A 15,872-nucleotide genomic window follows, 5' to 3' on the forward strand; every position below is an offset into this window, starting at 1 on the left:
CTCCTCCAGCCACACCCTACCACTTCAGTTAATCCCCATCAGAGGATTAATTCAGTGATTGGGTTAAGACTCATACAACCCAACCTTTCTCCTCTGAGCCTTCTTGCATTGTTTGATGCATGAGCTTTTGGGGGATACCTCACATCCTAACCATAATATATACATTGTATAATGATTAAATCAGGGGAATCAGCAAATCCACCTCAAACTTTTATCGTTTCTTTGTGATGAGAGCATTTAAGATAATCTCTTCTAGCTCTTTTGAACTATACATTATTATTAACTACAGTCACCCTACTGTGGAACAGAACAGCAGAATATATTCCTCTTATCTAACTGTGAAATTTAAAAAAGTTAATCTCAAGGAGTAGAGAGCTAAATGGTGGTTACCAGAGGATAGGGAAGGTAGGGGGGATTGGGAGAGGTTGGTCCACAGCCCCACTTTGATTACTGTAAATGGCTGGCACTCAGGTTCCTGCATGAAGCTTTGATGGTTTTCTGATTTTGCCTTTTTGCTGGCTCATTGTCTTTGACATCTGAGCCTACTTACAATCAATTCCCATAGCAACCATTGTGGGCATCTAGGATAATGGAGGGCGGTCATGGTTTCACCAGGCCATTGATGAGGGTACCAGACAACCTTTCTTCCTTCACTCAGGACTGTCTGGCGATGAACCCGACTTCCAAGGCCTCCCATAAGCTACACTTCACTCTAACCTCCTCCTTCACCTATCTCCAATATCACCTTCTGTTGCATTTGGTGGTTCTGCCTACAGTTTTGTGCACACAGTGGGTTTATTCCCATTTCTGGATTCACTTCATGCTGTTCCCCTCCCCTCCTTATCTTTCATAGCACCCCACCCCCACCCTTTGCAGTACTGGGGATTGAACCCTGGGCCAGTACTTTTATTTTTATTATTATTATTTTTGAGGCAAAATTTCACTAAATTGCTGAAGCTCCAAGTCTCTGGGATTACAGATGTGCATCACCACACTTGGCTCCCAGTGTCCCTTTTGACCAGCTAAATGCCATTTCTCTTTAAAAACTTAGTTCAGGTTCTAACTTGGTCTTAAATCCTTCCCCAATCCCTCCATTCTCCTCCCTGGATTTCTTGCAGTATCCCTATTAATCCACACTGATATAGCTTATCTCGCCCATCAGATTGTACAAGAAGAGATTATATTTTATATTAGCATTTCTCCCCCTATTACTAAGCACACAGTAAGCACAACATAAAATATATTAATTGATAGCTAAGATTAATAATAAATTAGTTCATTAATTCAGCAAATATGGTTTGAGTACCTACCATCTGTCAAAAACACTATACCTCAAGCAGCTCTGTGCAAAACCAGTTCTTCTGTTGTGGTTTCCATTATTTTGTATTTCCCCCTGGGCAAGTGGCTCCAAGCACTGGGGATTCAGGCTCTTTTGGTATAGGCTAAGTTTTCAGTATCAGAAAACTAGGATTTCCTTTGAAGGGACTGTCTGGACCTGCTTTACCAGAGCCATTCTAGGTGACAACCCAGTATTTTGTTTATCTATTTTAAAATATTTATTGAGGACCTACTATGGGCCAAGGCCTAAGTGTACCAAGACTTGTAAATATTCAGTTACTCACAGGAAACAGTTGGTCACTCAAAGATTAAGGAACACTTGTAGATACACAGAGGCTTAGTAAGTGCCTATGTAGTATGAGTTGAGGAGTCCTGGGAAAGGACACTGAAAATAGCCCCACAGTGATCTTCCATGGTACAAATCACTCTGTTAAAAGGAAAATGTCAAATGAAAGATTTCACATCAGAATCATTTGAGGGAACCTTTTCAAGAGCCCCATTTTCAGATTCTGATTCAATTAGTAAGGGTTAGAGCCTGAGTATCCATAGTTTTAAGAGCTGCTCAGGTGGTTCTAATAAATAGCCAGGACCAAGAACCATTACAACTGCATGCAGCAGTAGGTATTAGACCATTATCAGTTATGGAATATAGGAGCAGGAAGAAGCCTTAGAGATTATCTAGTCCAGTGTTTATTAAATTCTACTGGTCATCAGAATCATCTGTGGATCTTATTACAAACATTGATTCCTAGGTCACATCCTAGATACATCAGGAGGCTGTTTTCTGGAAGAAATGGTAATCAAGCTTATTTATGGCAAGAGTTCAGTAAGAGGCAGTAGTCTCCTTAAACCCATGAGGAGCAAAATGCCTGTGATGGACACAGTACTATTTTCTGAGATGCAGGAATATAACACTGAACATGTTGGGGGCTGTCAAGAAAATTTCACTATACCTTGAGAGAGAAGATTCAAGATTCTCAGTCAAGTCTTGTTAGTCACATACAGTGACTGTGTACACTGAATTAGTAAATACTGAACTGTTGTTCCAGATTTCATACAGGGTATAATCTTACCCCACCCCCAAACAACTCACCCTGGTATTCTGTGTGTATGTATGTGGTACTGGGAATGGAACTCAGGGTCTTGCACATGCTAAGCAAGTGCTCTACTACTGAGTCACAACCTTAGCCTTTATTATTTTTTTTTGAGACAAGGTTTCACTAAGTTGTCCAGGCTAGCCTCAAACTGGCAATCCTCCTATTTCAGCCTCTGGAATAGCTGGTGTTACAGGCATGCCTGGTAACTTATTCTGGTAGATTCTTTTTTCTTTGTTTCACAAGAGAAAATGAGGATCACAAATATTAAGTGACTTGTCTGTGGCTGTCTCACACACAGGTACCAGAGCAGAGATCCAAACCCTGTTCAACTGGCCCCAGAATGGGAGCTTCTCACTATCATGCACTGCCCCCTACAGTTTCCATCATCTGGGCATCTCCATATGAAGGCTGACTCAAGAAGGCTGGGTGTTGTCTTGTTTGACTTTAGCTGGGAACTGTGTGCACTGGACAACTCAAAATTTTCATGCTCTGTGCATGTCTGCAAAGGACAAGGAAGGTGCTGTGATTATTGATTTTGCAGGTTACTCATAAATTTTAGCAAGTAGGCAAATTTGCAAACACAGAATCTGTTGATAATGATGATCAAATGAACACATGCAAGGCAGCCATTCAATTGGAATGCGCTGGAATGGCCACACTGGTTGTAAAATATTAAAAGATTTTTTTCACACTGGTTGTAAGTAGATGCTGCCCTAATTTCCTGGGTGCCATCTGACCTCTCTCCTGAGACCTCTTTACCAATGTAGATCAAAACCTGGTACAACTAGGATTCCTTCAAGACTATGTTCCAGTTGTTTTTGCTGGTTTACATTCTGATTGGTTGGCTCCTGTATAGGTTATTAAAGATGTATTTTGAGTACTGGAGATTGACCCCAAAGGTGGTGAGTGACACCCCCAGTCCTTTTTCAAAAAATTTTTCTTTGAGATAGGTTATCACTAAGTTGTTCAGGCTGGCCTCAATCTTGTAATCCTCCTGCCCCAATCTCCTGAGTTGATGGGATTATGAGTGTGTGCCACCATAATCCAGCTCAGGTTGTTAAAGGTTTGACTATCACCTGTGTGTGATGCATGCATGTGTGTGTGTGTGTGTGTGTGTGTGTGTGTGTGTTTGCTCACTTCTATACTCCCAGGCTAAGCACAAGGCTAAGAAATAGAATGAAAACTTTTGAGAGGGCAGCAACTATCTCTGCCCCAAGTACTGCTACATTCCCAGCCTATAAGATTGTCCAGAACAGAGGTTGAGGCAGGAGGATCACAAGTTCAAAGCCAGCCTCAGCAACTAAGGTGAAGCCCTAAGCAACTTAGTGAGACTCTGTCTCAAAACAAAAAGTGCTGGGAGTTAAGCACCCTTGGTTTCAGTCTCCAGTGCCCCCCCACCCCGAAAAGAAATAAAAGACTATCCAGAATAGCAGGTATACAACTATTTCATGATGAATGAATGAATGAATGAGAAACTCTCATCGGGGTAGTCAGGTAAAGCCATTTGGAAAACTTGAGTATCCAGCCAGATTTTAAAGGAAACAGATGTTATTAGAAGAGATGTGGAAGAGTGCAAGGACAAAACTCTGCAGGGCAGAAGACCTAAAAAGTGTACAAGGAAGAGAAGAAAAGTAGTCTGGTCATAGCAAAGGGGCCACAAGATGGGACAAGTGAAAGTATTAGAACTAGGTGCAAGGGAGTGTTGGAGGCACTGGGATAGGAAAGTTGGATGGAAATGGGGGGTGTTAGGTTCTTTATTCTGTACCTAAGTTTGGGCATTTGGGTTTATGTTGCTTTTTTAGGAAGCTGGTTTTCCTTCATTCTTTCAACCTATATTTATTAGTGCTACTCTGTGCCAGGTGCTGTTTCAGGTGCTAGGAGATACAGCAATAATAGTTAAAAAAAATTCCCTGTCCTTTGTGGAGCTCACATTCTAATGAGGGATATAGATAATACACATATAAATATAACATTTCATGGGAATGTAAATTAGTCTTAAAGTTCCTTGATAGACTAAACATACACTTACTATATGAACCAGAAATCATGCTCTTGAGAAATGAAAAATTATGCTCACAAAAACCCCATACACAGGGCTGGGCGTGGTGGTCCACACCTGTAATCCCAGTGGCTCAGGAGGTAAGGCAGGAGGATCTCAAGTTCAGAGCCAGCCTCAGCAAGAACCTGTCTCTAATAAAAATACAAAATAGGGCTAGGGGTGCAGCCCAGTGGTTGAGTGCCCCTGAGTTCAATCCCTAGTACACCACTCCCCCCAAAACATCCCCCACACAAATGTTTCTAGAAGCTTCATTCATAACAGGAGAGAGAGAGAGAGAGAGAGAGAGAGAGAGAGAGAGAGAGAGAGAGAGAAAGAGAAAGAGAGAGAGAGAAATAGTCTAGATGCCCTTCAATGGGTGGATGATAAGCAAACTGTGGTACAGTCACACCATGGAATATTACACTGCAATAAAAGGAACAAAATATTGACAAGTTGGATGACTCTTAAGGGCATATGCTGAGTGAAAAAAGCCAATCCCCAAACATCAACAGGATATTATACTACATTATTCCATTTGTGCAATAGTCTTGAAATGATAACATTGCTGAAGTGGTTGACAAGGATTTTCAGAGGGAGTAGGGGAAATGGATATTGCAGTAAAAGAATGACATAAGGGACCTTTTTGGTGACAAACTTTTTCAGTATCATTTTTTTGGTATTGGAGATTGAATACAGGGGTGCTCTACCACTGGGCTATACCCCCAGCTTTTTTATCTTTTTGATTTTTTAGACAGGGTCTTACTAAATGGCTGAGGCTGACCTCAAACTTGCAATCCTCCTGTCTCAGCTTCCTGAGTTGCTAGGATTACAGATGTACAGCACAATGCCCAGTACCACATTTTCTTCATTTATTCATCCGTTGATGGACATCTAGGCTGGTTACATAATATGGCTGTGAACTGTGCTGCTATAAGCATGGGTATGCATGTATCGTTATAGTATGCTGACTTTAATTCTTTAGGATGAATTCCAAGGAGTAGTATAGCTGGGTCATATGGTGGTTTCATGCCTAGTCTTTAGAGGAACCACCATAGTTATTTCCATAGTGTTTGTACTAATTTCAGTTCTGCCAACAGTGTAAAATTGTTCCTTTTTCTCTAACACTTAGTATTGTTTGTATTCTTGATGACTGCCATTCTGGCTGGTGTGAGATGAAATATCAGTGTAGTTTTGATTTACATTTCCCTAATTCCTAATGATGAATATTTTTCATGTATTTGTTGCTGGCCCAATATCTTGATTGTGTTGGTGGATTCATAAACCTACACATGTGAAACACATTGTGTATGCATGTGTAAAATTCACATTGAACTATATATGCACATTGAAAAAAAATGTCATTTTCCTGATGTTGATATTGCACTATAGTTATAGAAGATGTAACCACTGGGAGCAACAGGCTAAAGGATACATTGTATGTCTGTACTAGATTTGCAACTTTCTATGAATCCACAATTATTTCAAATAAAAAATTAAAACTATAATATTTTACCAATGATTAAAAGTTAAGCAGTATCAGGAGATAATGACGGTAGATACTCTCTTAGAGAAAGAGTAGTCAAATCTGGGCACTGGGGCAAATTGCCCAGTAGATTGGGAAGCTGAGGCAGGAGGATCACAAGTTCAAAGTAAGTCTCAGCAACTTAGAGAAGCCCTAAGCAGTTCAGCAAGACCCTGTCTCTAAATACAATACAAAAAGGGCTGGGGACATTGCTCAATGGTTAAATGCCCCTGGGTTCAATCCCTGATACCAAAGAAAAAAGGTAGTCAAAGAAGGTTTCTGCAAAGAGGTGACATTTGAGAAAACCTGACTAACCTACAGAGTACCCTATAATGTGTCTCTGATCAGACTAATATATTCTAACCATACAAAAAGCATGTTTTGGGGGACCATTGGTAGGCATTTTCTGTTTCTTTAGTGGGGTGTACCAGGGATTTAACCCAGGGGCACTTGGCACTGAGAGCCACAGCCCTAGCCCTTTTTAATATTTTATTTAGAGACAGGGTCTCACTGAGTTGTTTAGGGCCTTGCTCAGTGCTGAACCTGGCTTTGAACTTGAGAAACTCTTGCTTCAGCCTCCCAAGCCACTAGGATTTCAGGTGTGCGCCATTGCTCCCAGCTCTTGGTGGCCATTTTCAAGACAGGAGGTTGTGGGGAGTGGGAACTGACTCCCTATTGACCATTTGGCAACTGCACACATGCAATGAAGTGAGAAGGGAACTATTCATAACACCCAGGAAGGGTGGGGTCTTCTGGTTAGAGTCAGAGAATGTAATTGAGTGAGGCCTGTCTGCCTGGGAGCATTGTATGTGTGGGTGTATATATATGAGGGGTTTGTGTCCAACAATGTGAATGTATAAGTGTGTAAGTGAAAGTATATGTAAGCACGTGTGTGTGAGTCTATTGCATGTATATAAGAGTATGTGTAAGCATATATATGTATATATGATCACATACATGAGTGTGTGTGTGTGTGTGTGTGTGTGTGTGTGTGTGTGTGTGAAGTTCACACAGACTCAGAAGAGGGCTGGGGGCCTCAGGGTGAGTCATTTACTGTTGGGCTTGATTTGAGCCTTGACCCCCTGACTCTTAAGGTGTGAGCTCAGGCCTCACACCTGTGCTACATTGCTGGCTTTGCATAGATATATTGTCTCTCTGAAAAATCTTCTCCTTACTCCATGTCAGGGAATTCCTTCCCCTCCCTCAAGGTCCACTTCAGGTATAGCCTCCTCCAGGGGTTGGGCTATTAGTGCTGGGGAAAGATGGGCTGGAAGTGGAATAAAGGCTATGTGTTTTGCTTGTAGAAGTTTTACACCTACTTGATTTGAGCATTCAAGTGTGATTGCGGTAAGTAATGGACACTGAGGTTTCTGAATTCAACTTGAGGAGACCTGAAATAAAAATATATTTACTTTTAATATTTAATGTAATTAATTATTATTTTTTTGGTGGTGATGGGGATTGAAACCAGGGTCTCACACATATTACACAAGTGCCCTCAGCTCTGTCTTCATTTCTTTTTTTTTTTTTAATTTTTGAGATGGAGTCTCACCATGCTGCCCAGGTTGCCCTTGAACTCCTGGGCTCAAGAAATCCTCCTGTTTCAGCTTCCCAAGTAGCTGGGACTGCAGACACATACCACTGTGCCCTGCTCAAAAGATTTTTACTTTTATTGGGGTACCAGGGATTGAACCCAGGGGCACTTGACTCTCTAGTCCCCCTATTTTATATTTTATTTAGAGACAGGGTCTCACTGAGTTGCTTAGCACCTAACTTTTGCTGAGGCTAGCTCTGAACTCATGAGCCTCCTGTCTCAAGCATCTCAAGGTGCTGGGATTATAGAAGTGCACCACTGTACCTGGTGATTTTTACTTTTAATAAGTGTTCTTATTAAAAAATACTGTTCTATGAACTTCTTAATTTACAGATGAAAAAATAGGTTTAGAAAAGGGAACTGACCCACCCAAGCTCTCACAGCCAGTTAGTGACTGTCCCAGGACAAAGATGAACCTCTTTGTCTAACTGTACCTCTCAGGATTTTATATGAAACTCCTTACATATGGTGCTGTATCTTAGATGTCATAGGTTGCTTAGTAAATACTTATATGCATGAATAAGACTACCACCCACCATCTGCCAGGACTTTATGAGAGTTGGACACTGGATAGATACATTTGTATGATACACAGCAAAAAAGAAGTAGGAGTAGATTTGGAATGGAGGCAGTAGGCAGTTTAAGTGGGTAAAGCAGGGGACAAGGGAGAGAACACAGTCCTGTACAGCCCTTTAAAATCTTTAGCCTTCAATATTAGAGTAGACAAGATCTCTATAAAATATTCTTTAAATTTACTCCTACATCCTTGCCTCCTAGGACCATCCTTGTTGGTCTTAATCTCTGATCCCCCCTTTTCTCATGCTGTTGCTTTCTAATATGGGGTCATCTCTTGTCAGTCAGGAAGAAGAACAGATGGCAAAGAGGCTCACTCACCTGATGAGTGTGCAGAACTGTAAGAACGATGAATTCCTTAGCGCTCCTACAGAGAAAAGAGGGAACAGGAGAGCAGTGTATCATGCACTAGGTATTCATCTAGTATAGAAAGCAACACCAGAATTTTCCCCTGGGTTGCATTCAAGGATATGGATTAGGACAGGGGGTAATCTGAGTGTCTGCATGGATTCCTTGCCTCTCATCATTTGTGGAGGCTTACACAAACCATCCATATTGGTTCATGCAGGCCTCTGATGATGGTATTACCATTACCTCTGGGCTTGTCATTTTTCAGGTCTTCTTTTTATATTTCTTCTAACATTCTCTCTGTAGAAATCCTCAAACTTTAGGAGCAATTTTATCTGTAGAGTAGAACATTCTCAAGGAAAACTAAAGGCCTGAATTATGGAACACACAGGGCATCCAGCCACTGGGTCCTGGGAACCATGTACAATGATTATTGGCAATTTGGTATTTAAGCAGGAGGAGAAACTCAAAGGAAAAACCCAAAGGAGGTCATTTGGTCATCATGACTCATATTCAGCAGATTTGTTTTAATTGAGGGAGCAAAAAAAAAAAAAATGAGAGCCAGGAAGCAACAGATGGAAGCCAAGACTCTGCAGATAGCAAATATTCAAAGGATGAAAAATTTGAAACTCTTCCGACAAGAATTATACCAGCGATCAAAGAGCCTGTGAGGTATGAAAATTCTCTCCCAGGAATCCATAATCTTGTAAAAGAACTAAAATAAATGGAAATAGTTTGCCTGAAGGAGCTTCTCCTTTCCTTGTTGGCTTTGTTCAAATGTTTGTGGGAATAAAGGCATTCAAGAAGTTAAGACAGCCTTGATGCTGGGTATTTGAGAAATGCCTATGCCCCTTGCCTAAGGACTCTGAACAGTTCTCATATTCCATCATGCAAAGTCCAGGCATGAATCAGCCTCAAGGTCTTGAAGTTCCCAGGAAGAGTTATGTTACAAGGAAAAAACCAAGGAAAATCCTCTGTCTTGAATAGGGAAGGGGCATAATGCAAGTTGTGTTTCCCATTCATTTACAATGGCTTATAAGACTTTCTATAATCTGGACTTATCTTCCACAACTCTTCCCCTTCCTTAGCTGATGCCAGTCACATTGGCCTCTCTCCCCTTCCTCAATCAGGCCAGACACATTCCTGCCTTAGGTTCTTTCTACTGGCTCTTTGCTTTCTCCAACACCTTCACCTCCTTCAAGTCTTTCTTCAAATGACACCTTCTCAATGAAGCCCAAACTGGCCATGCTGCTTAAAGTTCCAATGTGTAAATTTGTGTCCAGCACTCTCAACCCTCTTTACCCCAATCTACTTTCTATTCTTCAATAACATTTATTGAATTCTAATACAGTATACAATTATTTATCAGGTTCACTGCTAACTGTGGGTCTCCACCAGAATATAAATTCCAATGAGCCAGGGATTTTTGTCTCTTACTTGCTGCTATTTCTTTAGTGCCTAGACTGGTGCCTTGCACATAAAAGATGCTCAAGAATAATTATTCATGGAATGAATGAATGACACACCAGTCCCTGAAGTTATCAAAAGAGTAAGTTCTGTTTTGATCCTGAAAGAGCCCTGGAATCCCTCAAAAAAAATTAGGCTACTTTGTTCTAGGTACAGAGATGTCTACTTCCAGGAGATCAGGCTTAAAGAATTCCAGTATACCCTGAAGGGGTGAAAAGAATTCACCCCATTTCAATGTGGTGGTGGAGGGTGGAGGGTGAAGAGTGGGGGAATGCATAGACAACTGAACTTGGAGAAGAAGCAAACTGAAGGTCATCAGGGCCCAGACACATGTTGAATTGGAGGGAGAATGCTGAGGAAGACTTGTTCTGGACTTCAGGATGGATCATTCCAAACCCCTTTAGAGCTGAGAAGAGCGTGCTATACCACATGCAGAATGCTAAGTCTGCTTTTGAAAGCTAGGGAGGGGCTCTGGGACCAAGTGGGCTTTGGAAATTCTCAGAAAAATGAGTAGAATGAAAATACTCTGAATTAACAGGGATGGAGGATTGAGGGAGATGGAGGCAGGTCTGGAGCCAGACTATACAAGTTGGGGAGGGGGAAAAATACATTGAGGACATGGTTCCATTTGAGGATAGCCAGCATCCCCAAAGCCAACGTTAACACATGGTCTTTAGAGTCTTCACCTCTATCCTCCCATTCCTTATCAACAAACTATGGAAGTGTATGAACATGTGGTATGAGTGAGGGGAAGGGGATTTTGCACACTATGTGGGTGGAATGTGTATAGTGGTGAGGGACAGGCAAAGACAATGTTATTACTCTCCATTTACAGATGGTGGAGGTCCCCTGAATGTTCCCGTCCTCTCTTACCTGCTCCTATCTGGGGAGGATGGACATTAAGGTGTTACAAACAATGAATACAGAATCTGCAAGAGTAGATTCCATTTCTCAATCCACTGGGAAGGGATCTGATTTTCTCTCTCTCTCTCTCTCTCTCTCTCTCTCTCTCTCTCTCTCTCTCTGTGTGTGTGTGTGTGTGTGTGTGTGTGTGTGTGTGTGATTGTGGGATGGGTGAGGAGATTAGTTGGGGAGGGTAGAGGTGAGGCTGTAGCAGGAGATTCTTCTTTGTGCCTACTCATATCATCACAGCAAGTTTAAGCCAGAGTGTGTGAGGCTTATGGTAACCCTGACTGGCTGTGCCCTGAAGTTCTGGGTAGACAGGAGCCCTGGCTTGGGGCTGCTCTGCCTGGAAACTCTCGTCTTTCAGGGCCAGGGAGGATAGTGGTAGACCCAGGCCTCTGGTGGGGCAGGGGTGGGGAATATTACTCAGCTCCTGCCAAGGCCCCAGAGGCCCCTGTTACCTGATGAGTTCTATGAACCTCTCCCTGGGGGCTTCACTCACGTCCTCCTCATTAATAGCCACAATCTGGTCACCAGCCAGGAGCTTGTCCTCAGAGGGGCCTCCTGCAGAGGAGAGGAGAGAGGCGTGAGAGCTTCGAGCTACTGCTGGGAAAGCACAAGTCTGGGCAAGAGCCACAGTGCCTGAGGGATACTTGCAAGGCCTGCAGGAAATGATGCTCTTGGCAGCTGCATATGGAAAATGAGGGGACAGAGTAAAAATGAAAGAGAATCCAGTGGGCTTCCTTTGATTGGGCATGGTGTGGTAGCAAAAGGTCCCAAGCGCAGACCTCATACTCAGACAAGGTTAGTGTTTTATTGGCTTGGTTCTAAAGAGGAACACAGACTTTCAGACTGCTGGCAATGTTACAGGTGACAGGAGGAGGGGGAAGAAACTTCTTCTTTGAATCTTTTTAAAAATTATTTTTTAGTTGTAGATGAACACAATACCTTTATTTTATTTGTTTTATTTTTATATGGTGCCAGGGATTGAACCCAGTGCCTCACACATGCTAGGCAAGTGCTCTACCACTGAGCCACAACCCCAGCCCATGAATATTATTCATACTTTCTGGTTTGGAATGGTTTAGGTATTCACTTGCTTGGAGACAGGGGTTGACTGAAAGACTTAAAAGGCTTAATCTTTTCTAACATTGAAAGATGCTACTGTTCAATAAATGAGGAAAATGATGCACAGACTTTTGGACAGCTGAAAATTTATTTGGTTTCTCCCTTTCCCATCTCTACTGCTGAGCTTAAGAAAGTAGATCTAGCTGAGAGCTATACTTTTTGTATGGTACTGGGGATTTAACCCAGGCATGCTTTACCAGTGAGCTGCAGTCCCATCCTTTTTTTTTTTTATTTTTGAGATAGGGTCTTGTTAATTTGCTAAGACTAGCCTCAAACTTGTCATCCTCCTACCTCAGCCTCCCAAGTCACTGGGATTGCAGGCATGTGTCACTGTACCCAACAGATATACTTCTTGGTTAGGGGAAAGGGTAGGGATAGAGGGGTGCTATGAGGCTGTGCTGCTTCTGCTGTTCAGCAAAGACCTTTTTGGACAAAAGCTTTTCAGCCTCAGAGAATGAGAGGTCAGATCGTCCCTGACTCAAACCAGAAAGAAATGTTTAATGTTTAAACCAGCTTCAACTCTTATTTGTGTCTACTTTAAAACGCCAGATCCTAACTTCTCTATTTCTCTACAAAAAAGGGTGCTGCCCAAATTCTGAAAACATGAACATACACAGCAAATATGTCACTTGAGGACAGCTCAATGGCTCTGGAGCCTGGGCCTTATGTGGTGAGGAAGGCTGAGCCATCATGGCCAGCAGGAGTCACAACTCTGACAGCAATTGCCCTGAACTTTCTAGGCCAATACAGTCTCCTGCCAGAACAGGAGTGGAGAGCATGGTGGTGAAGAGCAAACTCTTTGCCGTCAGACAGACCTGGCCTCGAATCCTGAACCTGCAATTAATTCACCAGTTATATGACCTTGGGTGAGACAGTGAATGTCTCTGAGTTTCTCTTATCTTCTCTGCTAAATGGAAAAATAACAGTACCTACACATCATAGGCATATTGGGAGGATAAATGAGATGATGAATATATAGTCCTTCAAACAGTTAATTGATGTTGGTTAGAATTTGATGAATGGTAGTTATCATATCCTTTCAAGGGACAATTTCTTCAACTCATTTCATTCTTTTTATCTATTTCTGTCAAAAATTTGAGGCTCTACTTATTGCATTCCTTCCTTCCCTCCCCCCTTCCTCCATCTCTCTATCACTCCCTTACTACAGAAGAGGTCCTCATAGAATTTTTCCTCCTCTGCAGGCCTGGGCCCGTGATGACACTGGTAACATTCAATCTACTATCCTTTCATGAATGGTTTGTTGGATTACTCAATTGCAATTGCTCCTGTGTAGAATCCTTCTTTGTCTTTTCTTATGTCCTCAAACACTGAACCACTTGGCAGCTGCCTGAGCAGATGCTGCAACATGGTTCAGCCTGAATCTCTAATAGGGCTGTGCCATTTACTGCACGGCTTTTTGTGGCTCTCTCCTGGGGTCTTCTCTTCACCCCTCCAACTCCTCCTTCATCCTTTTTTTTTAGGGATTGGGGGGTTTACCAGGGATTGAACTCAGGGGCACTTGACCACTGAGCCACAATCCCAGCCCTTTTTTTTTTTTGTATTTTATTTAGAGACAGGGTCTCACTGAGTTGCTTAGGGCCTCACTGTTGCTGAGGCTGGCTTGGAACTCGCGATTCTCTTGCCTCAGCCTCCCAAGCTGTTGGAATTAAAGGTGTGTGTCACCATGCCTGGCTTCTCTTGCATCTTTATCTTATACCTTTTGCAGTTAACCCTCTCTAGGCCTAGGAGCTTTCTTTGGCCCTACAAATTATGATTCTGTCTCCTTTGAAGCTAAAGCAGGGGTGCCTGGTGGTCCATTACCAAGTTTTACCTGGTCCTTTTTTCTGAGGACAAATTTGATTTCTGATCAAAGATTCAAAACTCTCCTGTCAAACAGCAGGACTGTCTTGGGAGCCTTAGGTCAGCCCCTAACTCCTGAATTGATTTTTTTTCTCTGTGGCATATAGTTGAAGAGGGTTTACACAATCTTTTTTCTTTTCCTTTGAGGATTGCAAAATTCATCAAATTTCTGCAAGACCAGTTTGTACTCTGGCTGCTTCTCTTGACTGAGCGAGAAACTGTTGTAAACATCTAAAGCCTCAGGCCCAGCAAGTCAGGAATAAAGCTCCTTTCTGTCTATCTTCTGTCAATGATAGCAGATTTGGAACAAAACAGTGCTTCAGCCTTTTCCTGTATCATTCACAGTTTAGGGGAGCTTTTGCTTGTTCCTTTCCACATGGTCCCTATCAATTCCCTGTATCCCCCTCATGGTAACATATAGACCCTGGAGCAAACACTGGCTCTGCTGGTTCCTAGCTCAGTGGCCCTGGACACATCATTCCTCCTCCTCTGTGCCTCGGTTTCCTCATTTGTACAATGGGAAAGGTATCACTTATCTTGTAGGCTTGGCTGTGAGGATTAAACAAGATGATGTAAAGTGCATAGTAGCAGATGCTTAATCAATGGTAGCTATTGTTGTTGCCACTGTGGCATTCAGATATTTCATTCTCCTCCCTCCTCCTATCCCATCTGTGGTCTCTATCCTAATTCCAGTCTGTAGTGGCTGATGTATTTTTCTTTTTTCCTTTGTGATAGTGGAGATTGAATCCAGGGATGCTTTACCACCAAGATAATTTCCCAGCCCTTTTTATTTTCTGTTTTGAGACAGGGTCTCACTAAGTTGCTAATGTCAGCCTCAAACTTGCAATCCTCCTGCCTCAGCCTCCACAGTCACTGGGATTACAGTTGTGTACCACTGTGCCTAGCTTATTTCATGAGTTTTTACCAGTCTCCACAGCCTGATGATTAGATTCTTGTGGACAGGAACTGTGTCTTGTACTTCCCTACCACATTTCTGGGCTTAGAGTAGGTGATCTATAAATACTTGTTGAATTGAATAAATGGCACTTTGTCATCCAAGGCATTGTGGCTCTTCTTTGAATGTACTATGCAAAGGGAAGCTTTATTAAGACCCATGTCCTATGAAACAATCAACTACAGCCTCTAAGGCTCCAAGCTACCTCAATGGTTTGGGCTAATCAGTCTTAAACACTGTTATTGGTAGGCAAGTCTTTACCTACTCTTCATGAATTCTTTAGGAACACAGTGTACTTGGGCACTGTGCTTTCTGGGCAGACCAGTTAGGTGTGGGGGGATAGGAGCTAGGGCTAGAGGGACACTACGAGGGACACCTACCTGGCCTCACAGATCGAACCACCACAGGCCTCTCACTGCCGGCCACGAAGCCAAAGCCATATATAGGGTCTCGGTGAATGGTCACTTGACGCAGCGTCCCTGCTGGCAGTTGCTCACATTCCATATCATTTGCGCTCTCTTCCTGCATCACATGACTGGGGGAAGGGGAAGATGGGAGCAAAAGAAGATGCAAAGGGAACTAAACCTCAGAACCAGCTGGGTGAGACACTGGTTAGGGTTCTGGCCATGGCACCTGGGAGGTCACAGCTTAATTTCCTACATCCTCTAAAATCAACAGAAGTGATGACAGCCTCATATTTCCGATTGGAGAAAGAGGAAGCTAGGAAGGAGAAGTCACTTATCTTCAGGCCTGGAGCCAGTAGAAGAAACTGGTGCCATGAAGTCTGAGATTAAACTTCAAGGCATTGGGATGCCAGAAGAACCCAAGTGCAAATGGGTCATTCTGAAGTCCACTGGCATTACCCATTTTAATTGGCTATTAACTCCCTAAGGGAAATCAAAACTTTGAGGGAATGGGTAATGAAAACAGACAGATAAGTGGGAAAAGAATGTGAAGTCATTCCAGAATGTGGAGCATCTTCATGAAGTCCTTGTGTCATTTGAAACTTTAATATCTCTTAGGTGATATCTAAAAAGGAACTATCGGGG

At 42.5% G+C, this 15,872-nt stretch overlaps 1 protein-coding gene across 1 annotated transcript in view; it reads right to left on the minus strand.

Annotated features, from left to right (window-relative positions):
• Frmpd3 (FERM and PDZ domain containing 3) overlaps positions 1–15,351 on the minus strand; it is a 68,407-nt gene extending 53,056 nt beyond the window's left edge. Inside the window, exons 1-3 of the mRNA XM_026402639.2 lie at positions 15,204–15,351; positions 11,342–11,444; positions 8,484–8,529 (exon numbers count right to left, since the gene is read on the minus strand). Of these exons, the coding sequence (XP_026258424.1) occupies positions 8,484–8,529; positions 11,342–11,444; positions 15,204–15,351 (297 nt within the window). The remainder of the gene's footprint in view (positions 1–8,483; positions 8,530–11,341; positions 11,445–15,203) is intronic.
• Between the last annotated feature and the right edge of the window lie 521 nt (positions 15,352–15,872).

The sequence above is a fragment of the Urocitellus parryii genome, chromosome X (assembly GCF_045843805.1).
Source record: "Urocitellus parryii isolate mUroPar1 chromosome X, mUroPar1.hap1, whole genome shotgun sequence".
Classification (NCBI taxonomy): domain Eukaryota; kingdom Metazoa; phylum Chordata; class Mammalia; order Rodentia; family Sciuridae; genus Urocitellus; species Urocitellus parryii.